The following is a 21,618-nucleotide window of genomic DNA, read 5'->3' on the forward strand; positions in this document are numbered from 1 at the left end:
GTTCGTGAGGCGCATCCATACAAGTATCTGTCCTAACTAATATCAAATAATTTTTACATTCAAAAGGTTTAATTACTAACAAATATTATTCTAATGGTCAATCCATATTGTAATTACTTCAGGAATAAATAAAAAACTTTAGAAGTGTCAAGGGACACCCGGGTGGAACGAAATTCCTTTCGATTAATTTATATGTTAATTGGTATCATAACAGTATGATAGATTTTCTCGACACCAATCTTACGACGAAAAAAAAAGACAACATCACGAGGTGTTCCCAGGCGGTCACCCATCCAAGTACTGACCTCGCCCGACGTTGCTTAACTTTGGTGATCGGACGAGAACCGGTGTATTCAACGTGGTATGGACGTTGGCGATAGCTAAATCGAAAATGTAAAATATAACAACTATAGCAAAAAGTGTCGTTACAACTTTTGGTCTTAATTTATTCCGTCTAGCCCCCTTTCGCAACGCTCGATAACTTCGTTCCAACAAGACTAATTTAGTTCAGTTATTCCAAAAATAATATTCATTTCTTATCCCTACAAAAAAAAGCCAACATCAAGAGGTGTTCTAAGGCGGTCACCCATCCAAGTACTGACCTCGCCCGACGTTGCTTAACTTCGGTGATCGGACGAGAACCGGTGTATTACAATTACAAATAGCAAAAAAGTGTCGTGACAACTTTTCGTAAGAATTTATTCCGTCTAGCCCCCTTTCACAACGCGCGATAAGGAACTTCGTTCCAATAAGTTATTACCTACTTTTATAATCTTTAAAACAACAGTATAGTCAACACGTATAAAGCAAATTGGTGGTTGGTTAATAATTTATCTATTTCTGTGTAAAGAAATTGACATATTAATCTGCTGAATAGTCATTACCAAATGGCATACCATCGGTGCGTGAAGACAAAAATTATTTCCGGTCACTGCGCTGTACGGCCGAGGCGTCTGACCTGTTTTCACCACAGTATAGAAATATTCAGGCTGTATTGCAACCATAGATTGCTATACAAACGCTCGGTGATTCAACAAGACCAACGTTACTATGTCTACTTGAGGCTTGTTGTGAATACAAACGGATAAATTGAGAAATGTAACTTGTCAGTCAAATTTTAAGGTTGAACCTTAAATCACTTCTAAGCTTAATCATGTAACTATGTATTACAGTAAAATATATTTTAAGCAATTATATACTTATTATAAGGTAAAAATTAAAATGTGTTTATTCATTATAACAATGCAATACAATGTGTAAGATTTGGGAAGGGTTCCCAGTTCTTCTATAACAAACTTAATATATATTATATTTTTTCAATTACAATTTTGTTATTTTTTTTTAAACTGTTTAGAACAAAATCTTCTTCAAACTTAACAAAAGCATTACTCAACACGTAACACGCGTAAGTGTAGGAGTGACTGCGTTGGTGCATTTGAGTGAATGAATGATTGTGTGGGTGCTTGTGAGTGAATGAGTGGAGGTATGTCATATATCTTGATTGGAAAAGTATAATGGCCTTTGTTATGAAAGAATCTCTAAAAATAAATTATATGAAACTTACCATTAACAAAGAAGTGTATAAGGTTAATAATATTGAAGGTTATCACTTCTAGGATTTATAGTTCCGCCCAATCCTAAATGGGTATGATTTCTGGCAAAACAATTACCGAGACATCGTTTGCCAATTAGTATTTTAGAGATAATAAAAATCACATTAAAGATACGATTAATTCATATTTTGTAATGTAAAATATTCTTATTTCATATTTGATTCTGCGCTTTACACAAATTGTTCCATTATTATTCCTTTAATTAATTTACCAAGACGGATTATTACAGTAAAACAAAAGACAAAACAAAGGCGCGGTCCGTTTAATAATTATTGATACCTCCATGTCTCCCACCATAATTCGTCTGTTATCTGTTGCTTTACGTTTTCACACCCAAAGATCATTTATTAGTTAGTATTCCAGTTGCAGTTTTATGCTATTTTATGTATACAATAAAGTGTTAAAAAATTTAATAAAAATAAATTAAAAAAATCAGTGGCGCTACAACCTTTTAATCTTTTGTCAAGTAGGTGATCAGCCTGTGCCTGATGCACGCTGTCGGCTTTTGGGTCTAATAAGCCGGTTCCCTCACGATGTTTTCCTTCACCGTTCGAGTGAATGTTAAATGCGTACATAGAAAGACATGGTGCACAGCGGAGACTCGAACCTACGACCTGACATGAGAGTCGCACGCTGAAGCTACTAAGCCAACACTGCTCGATAAAAATTTTATATAACAGCCAAATCGGTAGATGTGAGTAAAGATTTTATAACTCAGAAAAAATGTATTAGGGCTATTATGGGCGTTGGACCTCTTATAAGCTGTAGACCAGTTTTTCACGAACTCGGTATTCTGACAGTACCAAGTTTGTATATCTTTGAAGCAGTTATGACTGTAAAGAAGCATCCAAAATTATTTAAAACATATAAAGAAACTTGCTTGTATATACCGAGGGATCCAACACGGCAGCGGATGCCTGCATGTTGCACGGCGCTATATTCCAAAAATTGTTACGCCATGGCTGTAAGAATATTTAATCACCTTCCTAGAAGTTATAGATGGCTGCCATGTAATGTTTTCAAGGGGAAGGTGATTAGGTTTTTAAACTCAAGGTGCTTTTATAGCGTGATCGAATATTTAGAACATAAATTTGACAATAAATGACTTAGCTTCTTATTATGACATTTGCATGCCTATTTATATATGGCTGATTGTGCGGATTTTTCTTGTTGTTCGATTTTTTATTTTGTACCACAATCTTGGCAAATAAAGGATTTATTTATTTAATAAAATATAGAACAAACTGTAATTTCTGGTAACCTCATTTAATACGATATAAAAACCATGGAATATGAGTACAAGTCGCCAAACCACGGTAGTTGGCATGCAATTGCATTTAAACTACATTCCAATAGTAAGTTTCTGATTTATGTTAAGGGCTTAGCCCAATTCTTGGAAAAGCAGGAATGGATTTTATAGAGCTCTAAACCTTCTTTTAACATTTTCAAACGGTACAATAGAACTTTGCTGCAGATCAGATATTTTTTAAACAATCTTACTATAATAATAATAATACTCTTTATTTGTTCTCTCACATATACATACAAGGGTATTATGTTTAAACTAAGATGACAACATTAGGAAGTGTATGTGAGAGACTGGTCTCTGTAACAGGAGACCTGAGTGACAGGTAGCCAGCCTCTCCACCACCGGACTGGAACACGTACAATCAGGTCATTGTTATAAGATACAATAGAAGAAAATTAAGATTAAGTGCTAAAAGAAAACATTGCAAACGGAGTCGTAAGAATAAATTTGGTGGGTGTTTGTGTGTGTGTGTGTGTGTATGTGTGAGTGTGTGTGTGTATATGTGTGGGGGAGTGGGTGATATAATCAACTATCAATAATAGTTGAGTTATTAATTCAAAGTACAAGACGTAATTTATACGAATCGTTTATAAAAAGGTGATTCTTAAAATCTGTGCTGTGTTGTGCGATATGAAGAAATAAGAAGTGGGCTTAAATATTGTTTTAAGTGAAAAAAGATGATGCTCCAGATTTATTTTTCCATAACACTTCATAATTGTCTATCGAATAATCCTTGGTACCTTAGCGAATGTTTATTCTGTATTCTGTAGCGAGAAGCTAATAATGCATCTGAAATCTGATTCCAGCTGGTTGCGTGTTGTGGTATAAGCCGCTTTTCCGATACAACGATTGGGTATTCGATATTCCATTTTCAAATTTATTTTTATTTTTATTATATGTAGAGCACGAAGCAGCGTTTGTTTATGGTTCTATTATTGTATGCTAATTTAAGTTACGTAGCGTTAGTCTAGTGTATTGGCCGTACCTGTGCACCAATGTATTTAACACTGGCTAGTACGGTGAAGGAAAATAGTCGAGTGTGTCAAAAGGCCTAGCACTTACTTGCCTATTAGTAAAAACATGATCTAATATATAAAATTCTCGTGTCGCGGTGTTTGTGGTTAAACTCCTCCGAAACGGCATAAGGTATGTCTGAGAATCGGATAACATCTATTTTTCTTCCCCCTAAATGTTAAGGGTAGTCCACCCCTACATTTTTTTTTTTGTTTTTTAGATAATTTTTATGTTTTTAATTTTTTTATGATACAACATTAAAAAATACATACAACCCCTAATTTTTACCCCGCTACGATTAACCCCTATTTTTTATTATAAATGATAAACATGGCAAAACGACGTTTGCCGGATAAGCTAGTAATGATATAGAATCGAAACATATACGGAAGGCTTTGGCTCTAGGGTTTACCTTAGTTTGTTCCTCTGGTTTTAAGAAAACATTAAACAAGATTTAACCAATAACGTGTATAACACTTGTGATGTTAGCGAGACTGCGTAAATGTCTACTAATAATAATCAAATAAAACTATGTGAGTATTGCTCTCAGATTGAATGGTCTTCTTTGTAGACAATTCCATCCTCATACAGTTTTTGAATATTTTGGTTTCCTCACGATATTTACGTATACATTCGTTGTTCGAGAAAGTGTATATTGAGATAATTCAATAGCTGTTCGACCTCAGAGTTGAGGGCCACTATTATGAAATAAAAAAAAGAGCCAAAAGTTTATGATCTGCTTGTTTTAATTTTTCATCATTACGTAAATACGACTTGACAGAAATAGACACTAAAGTGATTTAGCTAAAAGCGTGCAAGACTATTTTTGTTTTTACGAATTTTGGTGGAACATAAATGCTTAAAAGATATCCATGAGGCAAGTGTCATTATTCTGCTTCCAGTTCAAATATCAAGCGGTATTGTGAGAATACTGGCTCTCGATTTCAGTCGAATCGAGCTCTCCATTAGTGCGAGCGTTGTAGCCGAAAATTACAATCGAATTCTCCAAAACCTATATACATAAACCTGATTTTATATTCCTTCAACGAAAATTTTAAGTTGAAAAACAAGACTGCTATCATAGATATAAAAGGGGTTCACATGGAATTAACTCAATTATATGAAAATAAGCTATCAAAAGGGTGTGTACGGATGCATCATAAGTAATGTACGATAATAGTATTTAAAAAAATTACTTCAATTAGCTTAAGATATAGCACTTATAGACGCCAAAACTTCGGTGACCTGAAGGGTGAAAGTTTTTAATAATTTAATGTTCTCAGCGAAAAAAGTATAATCGCTTCTGCTTACGTTAATATATATATATTTTTTTTTATTACCTCATCTTCCTCTACAAATATCGACGTATCTTGATCAAAGATCTCTTTTGATGCTCTAACCGCCTGGTACCGTAAATTTCTAAGTGATACTTAAGCCGTAAAAACGATATTAAAATTCTTAAGAAGTAGGAAAAAAAACTTTTTGAAGTGTACAATAATTGTACAATTACGCCCCGTATATATTTGTTTACTAGCTGGTGCCCGCGACTTCATGTGCGCAGGATTAGTAATTTAAGTGGCTTTTATTAGCGTGAAGTAGAAAAAACTACTGAAGATATTGACTATTTAAGATATACATTTCCATCATACATTATATATGTGTAACTCTAGCGGCTTTGGCAGCGCACGCCAGAATAGCTCGCAGATGTTAGATTTTTTCCTACTTACTTGAAATTTGGACAATTCACACAATATCTTTATAAATTGTAGCCTATGTGTTATTCTGATGTATAAGCTATATTATTGTAAAGTTTCATTACAATCTATTCAGTAGTTTTTATATGAAAGAGTAACAAACTTCCATACATACTTACAAACTTTCGCGTTTATAATATTAGTAGGATTACCATACATTTTCGTATAAAATTAAAATTATTTATATTGACAGGATTTAATTACCTTTATTAAAACTAAACACAAAGATTTCTGAATTCTTGTATATTCCAATTAAAGTTAAACGCCCATATTCATAAAATGAGTGATGCTTAATTGTTTTAACATACAATCATAAGACCAGTATTTTAGTTATATATATGTAAGAAGACTTATGTATTCCCTTAATGAGGTGATCCGAATCTGATTTCTAAGTTTCTAATAAATGCATCAGTCAATGCACATAAATATATGGCCTCCCTTCACCAAGTAATCAATTAGGTCAGTACTAAGACAGAAACCATAAAAGATTGGTTGGAGAAAAATTACTTCGCTACGTCAATAACCTCCAGTAAAAGTAGAAAGAAACGAATCCAAACAGGCGTCCTCATTGCAATAATTTTGTACGAATTTTCGTTATTGCAGTATTTGTATTTTATTATTAAACTAGCTGACCCAACTAACTTCGGCCCGCCTAACAGTCTAATAATATTGTGTTAACTTTAATTAAACTTAACTTAGAATTTCATTATGGTAAAAACATTAATACAACTTTTTTTTTGCAAATACAGAAATGTTTTATTGCTTGCCATAGCGAAAGAAGAATGACAGTTTTACACATTAGACCTCGTCTCTTTAGCGCCAATATTGCGATACTGCATGTTAAATCATATTCTGATATACAACATTTTTGATGAGGTAATCTTCGATCAAAATCAACGCCTTATTATGCATCTCCTCATTCACTTCAAATCGGAATTTCTTGAACTGACACGAATTAAATGTAAAATGGTGCGTAATTTTGTCAACAGATGCCACCACATGGTGTTTGAATTCGTAAAATTAATTAAGATATTCATTGTTATTCGATAACTTATCCGATATTTTGTTACTTATTCTGCTATTCCGAGCGGATAAAAATCCACCAAAAAAGAGATAACTAACAACGGTCCAGCCGATCTTGAGTTATAAGTGGTGTACCTAACACGACTTTGTTTTATATATTTAGATATTAGCTGTATATTTTCTGCGAGCAAAGAAATAGTTTTAATCGTCAAGCCAAGTCCCATCAATACTTTTTCTATATAAGGAATGGAATCGACCTCCTGTGCCTGGGTCTAAGGCTAGCCGGTTTCCTCACGATTTTTTCCTCTACCGTTTAGCAGAAGTTAAATGCGCACAAAGAAAGAAAGTCCATTGGTGCACAACCGGGGATCAAACCTACGTCCTAAGGGATGAGAGTCGCACGCTAAAGCCACTAACATTGCTCTATATAAGAATCTCTATTCTATATTCTGCTTCGCGCTAACGAGGACGCTGGACTTCGAAGCTTACCCTAAGCATATAATAGTTAGCGACTATGTTAATTTGAAGAAATTATTGTCTAAGTTAATCACACTTATTAAAAATCAGGACATGTTATTGAACCTGAATTACATCATCTTTATTTGTACTTCGTCACAACGTTCAAAATGTCTACCCATTTTGGATCCGTTTCTTTAATGTCCCGAGTAATACACGAAGTTGTTCCGAGTAAGTAAATATGAAATAGTTTTGTACAAATATTTTTGTTTCTTTAGCCGCGATTGATATAAGGAAAAATAAATATTGGTTTATACTTCTAACAGAATTAAATTCCCTCGGGTTTTTATTTGCTATACGATCATTGTTGTAGAACTATAGTAAGATATATTTCATTTTTCTCTATTCAGCCTTGCGATTCTGTAACTCACTTTTCGAACTCACACAGCGGTTTTCGCATCGGCGGTCGCTCTCAAATCAGTCGTGAAGCAGTCATTGTATGATTTGGCATTCTGATAAACAATAAACTACAAGCTCCCACCTTTTCAGCAATACAATTCTGCTATTTAGCGGATAGAGATAGAAGGCACAAAATGTATTAAAATGAATTTTATATAATTATTTAGGATAAATAATTGAAATAAAGGTTATTGCATGTTAGATTCAATAGAAGACCCATCAATAAGCTGTCAAAAGTGTCAAATGTCCTTTATGTTTTTAAATACTTAACATTTATCGTTATGATGATATAACTACACTATAGAAAGTATTTTGAATATAGTACGAGCATGAAGACTAGCAAAAATGCAAGAGCTATATCTAATTTTAATCAATTATACAAGATAATCCAAGTGATAAAAATATTTATTAGATACTAGCGCACCCGATAGGCGTCGTGTAACGTGTATAAGAAACAAAAACAAATCATTTCATTTCAAATCTAAATAGTCCAATCTACTGACGACGATAAACGAGCTAGATTTGGATATCCATAGTTGCTCCCCTCACCTCACCTCACCTCATTTAGTTGTTTTCTTATATTAAATATGTTTGAGATTAACTTTATAAAGAAAGCCGTTCGCGTTGAATAAATAATATTCTCGAGGTTATCTATTAGGGCCGGTGTGAATTCAGGGCCCGTTTTTATCTAACCACACTCGATTACTCCAACATTTATTATTGCTCATATTTTCCAAAGAGTAAATGCCTTTACGAAAATCTTGTTTTGTTGAGCACCTATTATCCGTTTGCGCTTCAGTGGGCTAATATTAAAACCTTTTGTATTAATATTTTGAATTCTTTATTCATTTTACATTGTTTATATTGTAGCTTTGTTATACTGTGGTTTTTAAGCATGACTCATAAGAATTATTTTACTTACTTTTAGTACGAACTATCTTTCGTTGAATTACCAATGCCTCAAAAGTACGTAGATAATTGCTTTATTAAGTATCTATTCTAAAACGTCAATTAAACTTACATCTATTAGTAATCTTTGGTTTACGCTTCAAAACATTTGGATCTTTGAGTTGATAACGTGTCTTTGTATTGGTAAAATCAATTTGATTTTTACCTATTAAGTGAGAATAAAACAAAAGATGAAACGATTGTGCGAGGGCGTTTATCTATAAACATAATTAAAAATACTCAAGCCTTAGCGGACTAAAATGAAACACAGTTACCAAAATTACGAAAAATGTATTTACACTTATTAAAATTAAACACAGCTTTACGTTTATTTATTACAAAATATTCCGTTCCGTAATCACATAAGCGTATTAAAAAGGTTCGCTGATTTCCGACAGACCCTTAAGGTTTTCCCTAACCTTCTTCGTTACGTCACGTGCCACATCATTGTTGGATATCATCCACGTTGTTCCGTTGTCCGCGCGCTGAATTACTTCAATTATACCGTTAACTGCTGATTCTACTCTGAAAAATAAACTCAATTGTTACGTTTATTACGTATATATTTGCTTTAACATGTTTTTGTTATTATTATTTTTTAATTTCTAATGCTACAAATGTAATTATTTTATTGTATGTCACACATTGTTTTGTTGTGTTTTTTTTAATATTTTTATTACTCTTTAATGTTAATATTCTACGGTTTCGATATTTGTAAATATGTGAGGAACATGTCTACTAACTTTTTTAGTATAGTAGTTTATTCTAAGAGTACATTGTCTTCACATATAATTATTTAACAAATGTAACAAAATATTGTAAACCTATTTTAAAAGAGTAAGTGTGGAGTTTCTTGCCCATTCTTCTCCACACGAAACTACATTTTGGAAGGGGCAACTAGAATCTTCTTTGTATTTTTTTTTTGACGTTCAAAAGTGCCATTTTAGATGGTCTAATTGAAATAAATGATTTGACTTTGACTTTGACAAATGATGTGCCTGTAAAATTTTCATATTACGTAATTTTACTCGGCGCGTAGTTACGACGTCAGCGCTACGGGTATTCAAATAACTATCGAACTTGGTGTTCAATGTTAGTTTACGTAATTAAGGTTCTATTTCTGTCTTATAGTAAAGAGTTGCAACAACCAGTTCGTTAAGAACTTACTTAAACCTAAGGGTAGGCCTGTTAAGCGCCTAACAATTTCTTCCTTCTAATTATTTATTATTTATTTATGATTTATTACCTTATTAACAAACATACACATAACAAAAATAAAAAAAAAACATGTTACAAAAGTTATAAGGCAACGGGCGGCCTTATCGCTAACAAGCGATTTCTTCCAGGCAACCCTAATGTGGAACAATGAAAAAGAAATACCTACAGAGGGTAGAGTACAAGAATAAATTATTAACAAAAAAAAAACTCAAAATAACCCGTTACTATAACTAAAATAAAGTAGTCTAAAGGAAAAATAACAATAATAATAAATAAAAGTATATATAGACAAACTAATTACACGATTTAAGAAAACAAATCACTTTTGTTGCTAACTTTTCTTACAATTTGTTAGTCTTGCACGCTGACCTTTAAACCTAGGACCATGAGTATATTAAATATGTATAAGTAATTTAAACCTACGCGTTTGAAGTACAGAAATATAGAGACATAAAGAGGAAAATTGAAATTTGCCCGTTTACGCCTCATGTGTTATGCATGAGTGACTTAAACGTGTGTTGTCATTTGTCAAAATAATTCCCCTATTTTCTGGCTCTTTGAGGAGTCATATTTATTTTACGTGATGTAATCTGAGGTCATAGCATGCAAACCCCCAGATGTCTGTGTGTCCAATAACCATGTACCCAATTATTTAAATGCGACGTGTTCAGAGTCCAGTATTAGTATTTATTATGATTTGTGTATTTTATTTTATATATTGGATTTTATTATGAATATATTTTTAGATAAATCTTTTTATTATTTGGATCTAAGGGTACCAAAAAAATCTAAATTTATCACACGTTGAAGGTACTACATTCCTAAAGTCAAGTTCTATATGGTGAAATTCCTTATAATAATTTGTATAATAGATATTTTATTTGTTTTCTATAGTCTAGTCCCAAAAAAGTATGGTTAAAATTTTTGGAGTGAAAAAATCCGAAAAGTCGAAAGATACGAACCTACAATTGAAACAAATTTTTACAACTCCAATACAAAAACACAATAACAAAAACATTAAACTGCTTAAGTAATATGTCATATCCTTAATCGAAATATAGATGAATCGTAAATCCAAGCAAAATCAAGAAGAAAAATCTTTTTCAAAAATTACTTCGACTTTTGCTCTCATTTCCTCCGGGGCGAGTATTTCAAGTCATAACAAATTACCTTTGAGGCTCTGAAGTTAGTCCGTGAGCGTCTTTTGCGAAGTTGTTTAAGTTTCTCTTGTGTAGCAGCGCCGTGTCCGTCGGTCCGAGGCAGACTGTGATTATACGTACTTTCATCCCAGATTCATTACCCTGAAAATCAATTGAACATTTTCTTCAAAGTTTTTGCTTAATAAGTTCACTGGAGTTGTATGTTTACTAAGTCTAGAGGTTCTTATAAAAATACTTTTGTATTCAGTCAACACTTCTTGGTCTTTGTCCCACAAATTTATTTAAAGTAAGAAGTGTGAGTGAGTCTAATCTAAAACATTTGAGCATCGGGGATATGAATAAAAATAAAAAACAAACATATATTATTACTATGTAGGTGAAGGAAATTGTAAATCCTGTATAGTTGTTATGTTTAGTTACATTAATAAAATTAAATAATAATAAAATGATACGAATAAAGTATAAAAATATATTGATAATTTACATAAATATACATCGCGTTGTTATTAAATTTTTTAAATTAAATTAACATTCGCTCGAACGGAGAAGGAAAACATTGTGAGGAAACCGGCTTGCCTTAGACCAAAAAAGTTGATAGCCTGCGTCAGGCACAGGAGGCTGATCACATACTTGCCTATTAGATTAACAAATCTGAGGCCCAGACCTAAAAAGACTGTAGCGCCACTGCTCTTTTATTTATTTTATACATTGCGTTGACTCATTATTATTATACTATATAAACCAGTCAGTGATTTTCTAAAAACTTAAAAAAAATATTAATAATAATCAATATCTGCTTTTACCGCTAGAAAATTAGTAAATTGCAACACCGCGGCTTTTGTAGCATTGTACACACAAAGAGAGGATGGTTTAAAAGCATGCGAGGATGATACGTTTATTACGGCCCCGCCGCTGCCTTCCACATCCGCCCTCATTATGCTTAAAGCCTTCAATGTACTCGTTACAGTACCGCACTGAAAAAAGTTAAAAGGAATTAAAATGAGCTTTACAAGGCCTTTTTAGCCGGAATAAGTATGATAAGTTTAGTATGGTTAGGGATTAATTGAATTTTAATATATTATGAGTGGCGGAGAGTACAACGCTTGATTTGGGAACTGGTAGATATTCCAGTTTTAAATATTGACGTTTATAAGTGTTCATAGTTACCAATGTAATTAAATAAAACTTAATTTGATTTCATATTCTTTCATATTTGTCTATAATAAGTAAATACTTCGACATTAAACGCTGTTAAAACGGTATTACTTCAATTTGTTTATTATTATCATAAAAAGCTTTGCAATTCTACCGGATTTTTATTATATTTATTTGGAGATTTAATCGAGACTAAATTATCTACTTATTGATTAGATTTAACATTTAAATCTTCTAAAACTCAGTTGTGTTCTTATTTCAGTTTATATCAAAATTCAAAATCATTTATTCATATAAGTAACACAATGTACACTTATGAACGTCAAAAAAATATATATGAATAGCTAATTTAACATTTACTGCCAGGTCTCAAATCAGTGGCGTAAAACGGAAGAGAAGAACTGGCAATAAACTCTTCGCCACTCTTTTAATTCGCCAAGATTTTTTGTTTCACACAACGTTCGTTTACACATCATGTTCCACATGACATCTTAAGTAATTAATAATTATTAAATATAATAAAAACAAAGATTTGTCCTCTATCAGCAGGAGGCATGGTGAAATAGGAGCAGTCACCCATTCACGAGCATGACGCATGGCCAGCCATCGGCCCCCTCGCCATATTTTAGGGAGAGAGACAAATCTTTAACAATATTTAAATAAATGTTGTATATGTTATAAATACACGATATACCTTTGTAAAAAAACTATCCTTAATATATAGTAAAGCGATTAAACAACCACACTTACAAAATTAACATCAATTATCTCTCTGCACATTTCATTATCTCCTACAATCCCAGCATTATTCACGACGACATCCAGCCTCCTATATTTATCAAAAACTTGTTTATATGCCTCGCTGAGTTCTCCTTCCTTAGTGATGTCACATTGTATGAACTTCGCTCTCAAAGCTCCAAACTTATTTAGAAGTTCGTTCTCTAAAGCGGCACCCTCTCGCACCGCAACATCAAGAAACGCGACATGCTGTAACCATTTAAAGTTACTGGCATTAAGTCAATATAATATAATGTATTATGTTATGTAAGTAATTTGATATATGTTAAATGTGGGTTATCTTGTGTGTGAAAATTATCATGACTAAATTCGGGGTAATGTTCATATATTTTTGTATCTACAATTGGGATTTAGCGTCTGTATATCATATTATCAATATTTATTGAAATAAAGAACATGTCAAGTTGTTAATTAATTGGTACTTATAATATGTTAAAAAACATAATATGGTGATTGCTTTTAAGGCTTAGTGGTTAACATATGCCTGGAAGTCGTTGATTCAACTCCCGGCAAGACAATAATTGTTTCAGATTACAAAAGCTGACCTACCTACCTTATATAATTACCGCAGAGCAAGAAACATATAACTGTATAGTAAATGCTTCAAACACGATTTTTATATAATATTGTACAGGTGACATAATATTTCCGCGTAGCGGTAATAAATTACGTTCTAGACATTCGTCAAATTACCGTCGTAATGTGCGGTTACTGTGTCGTTGTTTATGTTTAAACAGTGAAACAATCGTAGAACGCTTTTACTCTTCAGTCTAATGAGATAAATTACTATAATATACATTTACTCATTTATTACCTATATTTTTACAAAAAATAGCTTGTTATGATTGCTTTTTCCGGGGCAAGCGATATTATTTACAATATTCTTACCCTATATAGTAAATTATAACTATTTTATTAAATAATAATACAACATGGATACCTAATTTGTAGTATAAAATAAATAAATAATTCAAGTATATTTATTTACTATATTGATTTCACGCTGTCATATTATATATAAGAAACCTGATTTCTTATCTTACTTCTTTTCGAATTTTCCTTGTGCGGATTTTCACCAACAAATCTAGCTTAACGAAGCCCAATAATGAAATCCTACGTGATTTGGCGAATGTCCCGTTTTGGGGAGGATTTCGATTGCTTTTTAGAATCTTCAGAATATTACAGTGGAAAGATAATCTCTACAATAGAGAATAATTCTAATCAAATGCGGAAATGGTTTTTATACTTGATTAAAACAATGTGTTTCTTTAATAAAAATTAATATATAATTATAAATGAACCCTTGATAACAACCAATCTACTCTTACAAATACAGTAAACAACAATATAAACATTGCTTAAGTACTTTACGACTGAAGCGGTTTTTCTGATTTCTATTCATATCAGAAATTGTCCAATCTATATAAATAAAAATACAGTCAAAATATTTGGTCGTAAAAACCGATAGTCGTAACAGCCGATGACGTTATTATTAAGTACCTAATACATACTTTTATCCGCTCGGACCTTTGATTGTGGTCAATATAACCAGTATGTTGTTTTAAATTCGAGTATGTTTTTTTATTTATTCCTTGAACTCTGGGGAAGGTGTTTATGGAGAGCGAAATAGTAGGTTCGGGAAATGCGAACAGTTTCTATGGAGTAGCAAAATGTTCTAATATTAGTATGCAGCTACTAATAAGGTAGACTAAAAATCATATTAAGGTGATGTTCAGGGCAGCTATTCAATAAATATTTATTCTTGAATAAATACTCAATTGATTCTATTGTTTATTCTTGAAATGTTAATATCTAGTATATGTAATATTTAATAGCTAATATTAAAATTTAAATACACTAAAAAATCATTCCTCAAGTAATAAATAACATTAAATTAAAATAGCATCCATACTTAGTGGCTTAGGCTGTGCTTTTGAATCACTAAGGACCAACAGTTTTAATATATTATAGAGCAAAACAATTGACTGTATACGGCCACTGTAGGAAACTGGGTTTAATTGCATTTCTTATAGACATAATTGAAGTTCGGATATTGCAACATGTGGTGTACATTGTAGTGGTTAAACGATAGTTGAGATATTGAATTGATTGATAAATGTTCGTAGCTTACATATGTTATTTAAAGTGAATTATAGATTAGAGACTTGAACCGCAACTATTAAAAGATGTAAGATAAAAGGAATTATCAGTCTGTTCAGTAATATCTTGTCTGTGGGTCAGTAAAATAAACTCAGTTATTGCTTCACAATCACTATTGCAGGGGTTTGAGCAAATCTTAGATGTTCAAAAAATCTGTGGAAATTACAGAAGTACTAGAAAAGGTTTAGGTTCAAAGACTTAGCACTGCGATTCCAATTTTCCTGTCAAAATCCAATACTTGTTTGTGGGTTGACATATGGGAGTCATACTTAGCTCTCGACTTTGAATTTTTCCCTTAGTATACTGGTGTTACAGTAATAAAAAAATTGAGGCACTGAACAACTCAAGACTGTTAAATTAAGATAATCAATAAAAAGATAGACATTTCCTTTTAAAAAGTTTGATTACTACAATTACACGCAGTTCTATTACCACATCTTTAATTTTTTTAAATATTTATACATACCGCTGCATTCCTAGCTAGCAGTTCACGCACTAATCCAGCACCAACTCCAGCCGCACCACCAGTGACTAAAACTACTTTATTATCCACACTCCAAACCATATCGTATAAAACAATGCCACGAAATAAATCCGTATTTATTTTATCAATATTTATCTACTGATAAAGACGTTTGCCCTTCAACGTTACGTAGCAACTAATTAAAAAGGTATTCTGGTTCTACATGTATAACATTTATTAAGGCTTTTTAATAATTTACTTCAAACATGATGGTCGTTATCTCAAAATATACGAGATTGATTTGTATGGATTAAAATAAATTTGCCTGTAATCTTGCAAAACATGAGCCAAATCTGACGTACAAAATATTTTCTTTGTAATACTAAAATAGGGATTAATTTATATATAATTGTTAAATTCGTTTGTCCACTTGAATTCGTGTATGTGGTGGTATATTATTAATTACATTAAGTTTACACGTTATAACCCTAATAGTTGATGATGTTTTTATTCAGTTCTTACTGTAATATATGTACCTGCTTCTATTACGAAATGCCTGCCGATACTAAGCGTTTAAGACTCATTGTTTTATTATCAAGTGGAATGCTCCATTTGTACAATCATTCCAACAAATTCCTTACAAATTTAAACCAAAAAATTGGTAATCAAAATGAGTGGATAGTTCCTTGCCAGTTCTTTCGTTCAGTTCATCCTTGATTTGGTAATTGGTAATAAATGTTAATTTAGAACTTCATTTTTTTAAATTTCCGTTCATAAATTTTAAAAAAGAAATCCGTTGAAGAAGCGGATTCCATACTTGCTCAATAGTTTACCCGAGGACATAAGACGTGAGACTTCATTGGATAAATTTAGAGGTTTTTTAAAATACCATTTGTTAAATATGCTTATAGGTTACACCTATAAGTAAATTAATTATATTAAGTTATTAATTATATTAGTGTTTAGAAGTTATTTTTATTCAAGACGAGTTACCTGCAGTCAAACTGCGTAAGCAGTTTTGCGGGGCATGGTTTGAATTAAGATGTAACTTTTTTTGTGAATAAATTTAAATAATAATAATAAATAAGTGTACGTCACCTTTATCTAAATAAATGAATGTGATTTGCAAAGTGAGGTATTTCTGTCTTCACAAAACAGAAATATTTCAACAGATTATTTTGCTCGATAGATAAGGTATTAAAATTTCAAAAACTTTGTAAAGTGCTTTTGACCGCTGCGGGCAATCGCTCATTTCAACTTGAGAAGTTTGATCTCAACATTTTCAATATTAAATGCGACCTTGCCATTCAGCTTTTTCGAATGACACAGATATAAGATAGAATTTTTCACTAGCTGGAAATAGTTTATATCGATATATAAACATCAATGAATCATCATCACGTTGTTAAAATGAACAGATAATATAATGTTCAGTACGCATTGATAGCTATATTATGATTTATAGACAAATAGTGTTGGTCTAGTAGCTTCAATGTACTAGTACTCTTATCAGGTCAGGTTGTAAGCACGAACTCCGGCTATATGTGCGAAATTAACACTGAATGGTGAAGGAAAACATAGTGAGGAAACCGGCATTCCATAGACCAGAAAAGTCAACGGCGTGTGTCAAGCATTCTGTGCTGATCACTTACCCTTCTAGTTGGTAGGAAAAAACGAACTTCGTTCTTCCGTACTGAAGCGTTTTATAAAAATAAAAATAAAGTGCTCGCGTACAAAGTACACAACTCATGGCAGAAGTGAAACTTCTTTGGCAAACTAATGTCTAAAGTCTTATTAATATTTATACAAATCTAAAACTTTAGAATTTCGAGACAGAGGTAGGGAAAAAGAAAGATATGTTAGAAATTTAATGAATTTAATTGTCATTAAAATATTAAACGTGTCGAAAACTAATACAAATTATAAATTTAATTTTTTAAATTTATTTATTCGATAATAAAAACACGTGGCATATTAATTTACAATTTGAGATTTCAATCAATTATTTTGCATAAAATATAAAATACTAATATTTCATAAATTCTCTTTACTTTTTTTTTGAAATTATAATTTTAAAAATGGAACTTCTATAAGGTAATTCGCCCTTCTCACTCCCTCTCAATCGGTCTTAATCGCTCTCTCTTTTTTTTCGACAAAAACGCCGCAATTCGTGACGTTTTCGTAATAATTTACTCTCATACCGCCTAAAGAAACACTTCACAATAAAAATAAAAATAGCCTTTATTCCAGTACTACACTACACTAAACTAAACTAAGTCCATGACGTTATGTTTTACATTAGTACTCGACCTCCGACCGATTGAAAGCCTCCTCCAAATTCTTCCTCTTGTCTCTATTCCTCGCGTCAATTTTCCAATTCCGCTCCTTAAGAATCGGGAATTAGGAGGGTGGTAGTCGCTGAGCCCCACGGTGACCGGTCGGTTAGGGTATTTTTCCTTTCGTGGTTGCTTTTGAGTGAATTAGGTTTATTTTCTATTATATTATTCGACGACTCATTGGTCTAGTGGTTAGTACCCCTGACTGCGAATCCATGGGTCCCGGGTTCGATCCCCGGCTGAGACGAACATCGATGTGACGAGCATTTGGTGTTGTGCTTAGGTCTTGGGTGTTTAAATATGTATTTATATGTCTATCTATCTATAATATGTATGTATATCCGTTGCCTAGTACCCATAACACAAGCTTCACCAGCTTAGCATGGGACTAGGTCAATTGGTGTGAATTGTAAAAAAAAAATGTTGAATATGAAGTGCCTAATAAAAAATCCTTTGGTGCACACATTTCAAATGCACGTTCTAAAGTTATTTTTTCGTTATATATGAATTGTCCGACAGTAAAACGTGTACTCGGTTGAATCATGCAAAAAGAACACTTTTATCACAGTTAGAACGGAGACATATTTGCCTATGCCTCAAAGGGAGTGTTTGAGATCCTCGCCAGTTTTGTATGACGTATGGTTTTTAGTTTTATTTGGTTCCTTTTTAGTATAAACAAGAAGAATGATATTTTTTAACCGACTTCAAAAAATTTCTGTCGAGTTCAATATTTGAGTATGACGATCTATTTACACCAAGCACGTTTGGTGAATTGTAAGTTCGTGTGTGTTCGGTCTAATACCTGCAGCTGAGTTTCATCATCGGACGTCAAGGCAAAATACGAAATACCATCCGTATCACCTCGACGTCCGTCGTTCCACAACTGAGCGTTTTCTAAGACAGTTTTTGCCGCGCACCACCACTATGTGGAACCAGCTGCCCACTGTAGTATTTCCGAACCAATTCGACTCAGGGTCCTTCAAGAAAAGAGCGTACCAATTCTTGAAAGGCCGGCAACGCACTTGCAAGCCTTCTGGCATTGTGAGTGTCCATGGGCGGCGGTATCACTTAACATCAGGTGAGCCTCCTGCCCGTTTGCCTCCTGTTACATAAAAAAAGGTATATGTTTTTCTCACAAATTTCACGGAAAAAATTCATCAAAAGTCATAAATCATTTATTCATGTAGGTAACACAATGTACACTTATGAACGTCAAAAAGAAATATACATTAAATGATTCTAATTTTACATTTACTAATAACTTTGCTACTAGCAAAACAACAGGCGTCAAATGCGTTACTCAGACTGGACTTAATATGGTGTAACCACGGGTCGGTATTCGTTTTTCTACTTTGAAATGAAACATCAAATTGTGGAGATGACTCGGTTGAATTTCCACTGAAGTTTCCCTTTGTTTACGTTGTACTATTCTCCTCCCCACATTCCATGTTAATAAAGAAAAGTATTCGCGACACGAATTAAAATAAAATCTAGGACTGTTTCAGCATTTTTAATGGTCTTTGTATTCTTGACATTTGTGTAATTTCGCACGGTTTTTCGGTTGCAAGGTCAGTTTGGCTTGTTAATTAGGCAGGGAAGTAATGAACTAGGGCCGTTCCAGTATTACGTAAGCACTATACGGGGCTTTGATTTTCTTATTTGGTGATTACGTCAACGGTATTTACTGTTTTACACATATTACCCACACATTGTCTATGCTTGAAAATGAAATGCATTTTCGAAGACTCCTACAAAAAATTAATACGTTTATTTACTATTATTTATGAGAGTTTTTTTTTCTTTTGCTGACAAGAAGAGGGGAGGGGGGGGGAAATAAATTGCAGTAAATCTGCTTACGTAATACGGCCAAAAAAAAAAAGGTTCACGTTAAGCACCAAGTAATTTGGATTTAGAAACACGGAGCTCATCCGAAACTTACTTGAAGTGACCTTGATAAACAATGAAAGATTTATTTAATTATTTTTTAAATAAAATCTGGTATTTTTTAACAGGGTAAACGGACAAGAGGCTCATCTCTTAGATAATATATTAGACCTAAAAACTGCTGACGTGTGAGGCACAGGAGAATCACACAGTATTAGTAGCTCAATGCTTGTCTAAAAAGAACATATAACAATGTACTAGCTTGTACATATACAAAAAATCCTCCATATTCACATTCACGCCGTGTGCGAACTGCGAATAAATGATCAAATTAAAATATGTTTCAAAATTTGTTCTTGTATCGAATATGAACATTACGCTACATAGGTTGTGAACGATATCAAGCGAAGTGTATGTACGTGACACTCTCCGTCATTTCCCTTCCGGTTGTACGGAAAATACAATTTTAAGAGACTTTCTCGAGAGTCAGTATCGGCCTTGTGAGTGTCAACTTCTTAACATTGTTATATCGAAATACTTACTTCGTAACTTGGATTCAGATTTTTTGGAAATATACACTCTCATTTAAAATATTTTACTCATAAATCAATGCTTAGATGTACTACACTAGCCGTAACGTTTACATTTAAGTCGTACACTTAACTACTAAGGCAACACTTAGTTAAACTTATACAGACTTAATTTTATTTAGATTCTTTACCTGCGTAGTAATAATAATAATAATTAAAAATTTAAATTAAGTTTAAAATGTTTGGTCCCCGTGGCAGTGTACCTATAATGCAATAGTTGTTTTTCAAAATATTCCTAAAATAGAAAACAGGTGAAATGTGAAAGCGTAACATTCGAAGTATGGATTTTCATAACATTACTCCAAAAGGTTTTCCTTTTCGTTTCCTTTCGCGAATATCAGAATTAAACAATATCAAAAATGAAAAGGCACTCACTCATGACACGCTTCAGAGCGTATAACAATAAAATACGTCGTATTACGTTGGCCTATATCAGAGCCCGCCTTGCATTTACATTGCCAAGGGCGTCGAGTGTCGGCTCTTTGATGAAATTTAAATGTGGTGGTGTCTGCCAAAATAAGATGTGGTGTTTCAATTTGCAGCTCAAACGAATGTGGGGCGCCTTGAATTTTAAATGACGTTAAATTTACTTTACGCCGAGTGTTTATGCGAAATCGTTAACTTAGAAAGCTCAAATGAATATGGGTAATACAAATAAAGTAATCGTTTTTTATTTCTTATTATAGCAATGTTTTTAAAGTTATAATTGTATCAGCTAGCTTAAAATCTTGTTATTAATTTCTATTGTTAATACATCTATAGCAGCAGTTTTGGCCTAGTGGCTTCAGCGTGCGACTCACATCCCTGAGGTCGAAGGATCGATCCCCGGCCGTGCACCAATGGACTTTCTTTCTATGTGCGCATTTAACATTCGCTCGAACGGTGAAGGAAAACATCGTGAGGAAACCAACATGTCTAAGACCCAAAAAGTCGACGGCGTGTGTCAGGCACTAGAGCTTGATCACCTACTTGTCTATTAGATTGAAAAATGATCATGAAACAGATTCAGAAATCTAAGGCCTAGGACCTCAAGAGGTTGTAGCGCCACTGATTTACTTTTAATACATCTATATTTTGTTATATAAGTATTTCAATAATAAAACAGATAAAATTTGAAGTGACATGAAAATGGTAGAATTGTAACTGCCCATTTCGGGATTCCTATTATTCCTTTTGACCTTTAGTTACTAAAGGTAATAAAACCAGATACCAACATTTTATATCTTCTGTTCACTATTACTCATCAATACACTCTTAAATTAGACTCCTTAAGAACAT

General features: G+C 32.8%; 2 protein-coding genes and 1 non-coding gene across 3 annotated transcripts in view; 1 reads left to right on the top strand and 2 right to left on the bottom strand.

The window, feature by feature from the left end:
- Window positions 1-21,618, top strand: part of LOC125049472 — a 112,673-nt gene that overhangs the window by 75,731 nt on the left and 15,324 nt on the right. The window lies entirely within an intron of this gene.
- LOC125050008 lies at window positions 257-375 on the bottom strand. The gene has a single exon (XR_007117089.1). It is a non-coding gene; the product is annotated as a 5S ribosomal RNA (ribosomal RNA).
- Window positions 8,848-15,670, bottom strand: LOC125049473 (15-hydroxyprostaglandin dehydrogenase [NAD(+)]-like). The gene is made up of 5 exons (XM_047648790.1): window positions 15,534-15,670; window positions 12,860-13,096; window positions 11,758-11,928; window positions 10,965-11,095; window positions 8,848-9,101 (listed from the first exon to the last, which is right to left on the bottom strand). Exons 1-5 carry the CDS (start codon window positions 15,630-15,632, stop codon window positions 8,948-8,950), a joined length of 792 nt encoding a protein of 263 aa, XP_047504746.1. The 5' UTR covers window positions 15,633-15,670; the 3' UTR covers window positions 8,848-8,947.

Source organism: Pieris napi, chromosome 5 (assembly GCF_905475465.1).
Source record: "Pieris napi chromosome 5, ilPieNapi1.2, whole genome shotgun sequence".
Taxonomy (NCBI): Eukaryota; Metazoa; Arthropoda; class Insecta; order Lepidoptera; family Pieridae; genus Pieris; species Pieris napi.

Bases quoted from the DNA above. Each gene is read 5' to 3' on its own strand.
- LOC125049473 (XM_047648790.1), bottom strand. From the start codon at position 15,632: ATGGTTTGGAGTGTGGATAATAAAGTAGTTTTAGTCACTGGTGGTGCG. The intron at 13,097-15,533 runs GTATGTATAAAT...AAATGGTTACAG, and splicing joins TGCTAGCTAGGAATGCAGCG to CATGTCGCGTTTCTTGATGT. The intron at 11,096-11,757 runs GTAAAAGCAGAT...ATTGATTTTCAG, and splicing joins AATTTACTAATTTTCTAGCG to GGTAATGAATCTGGGATGAA.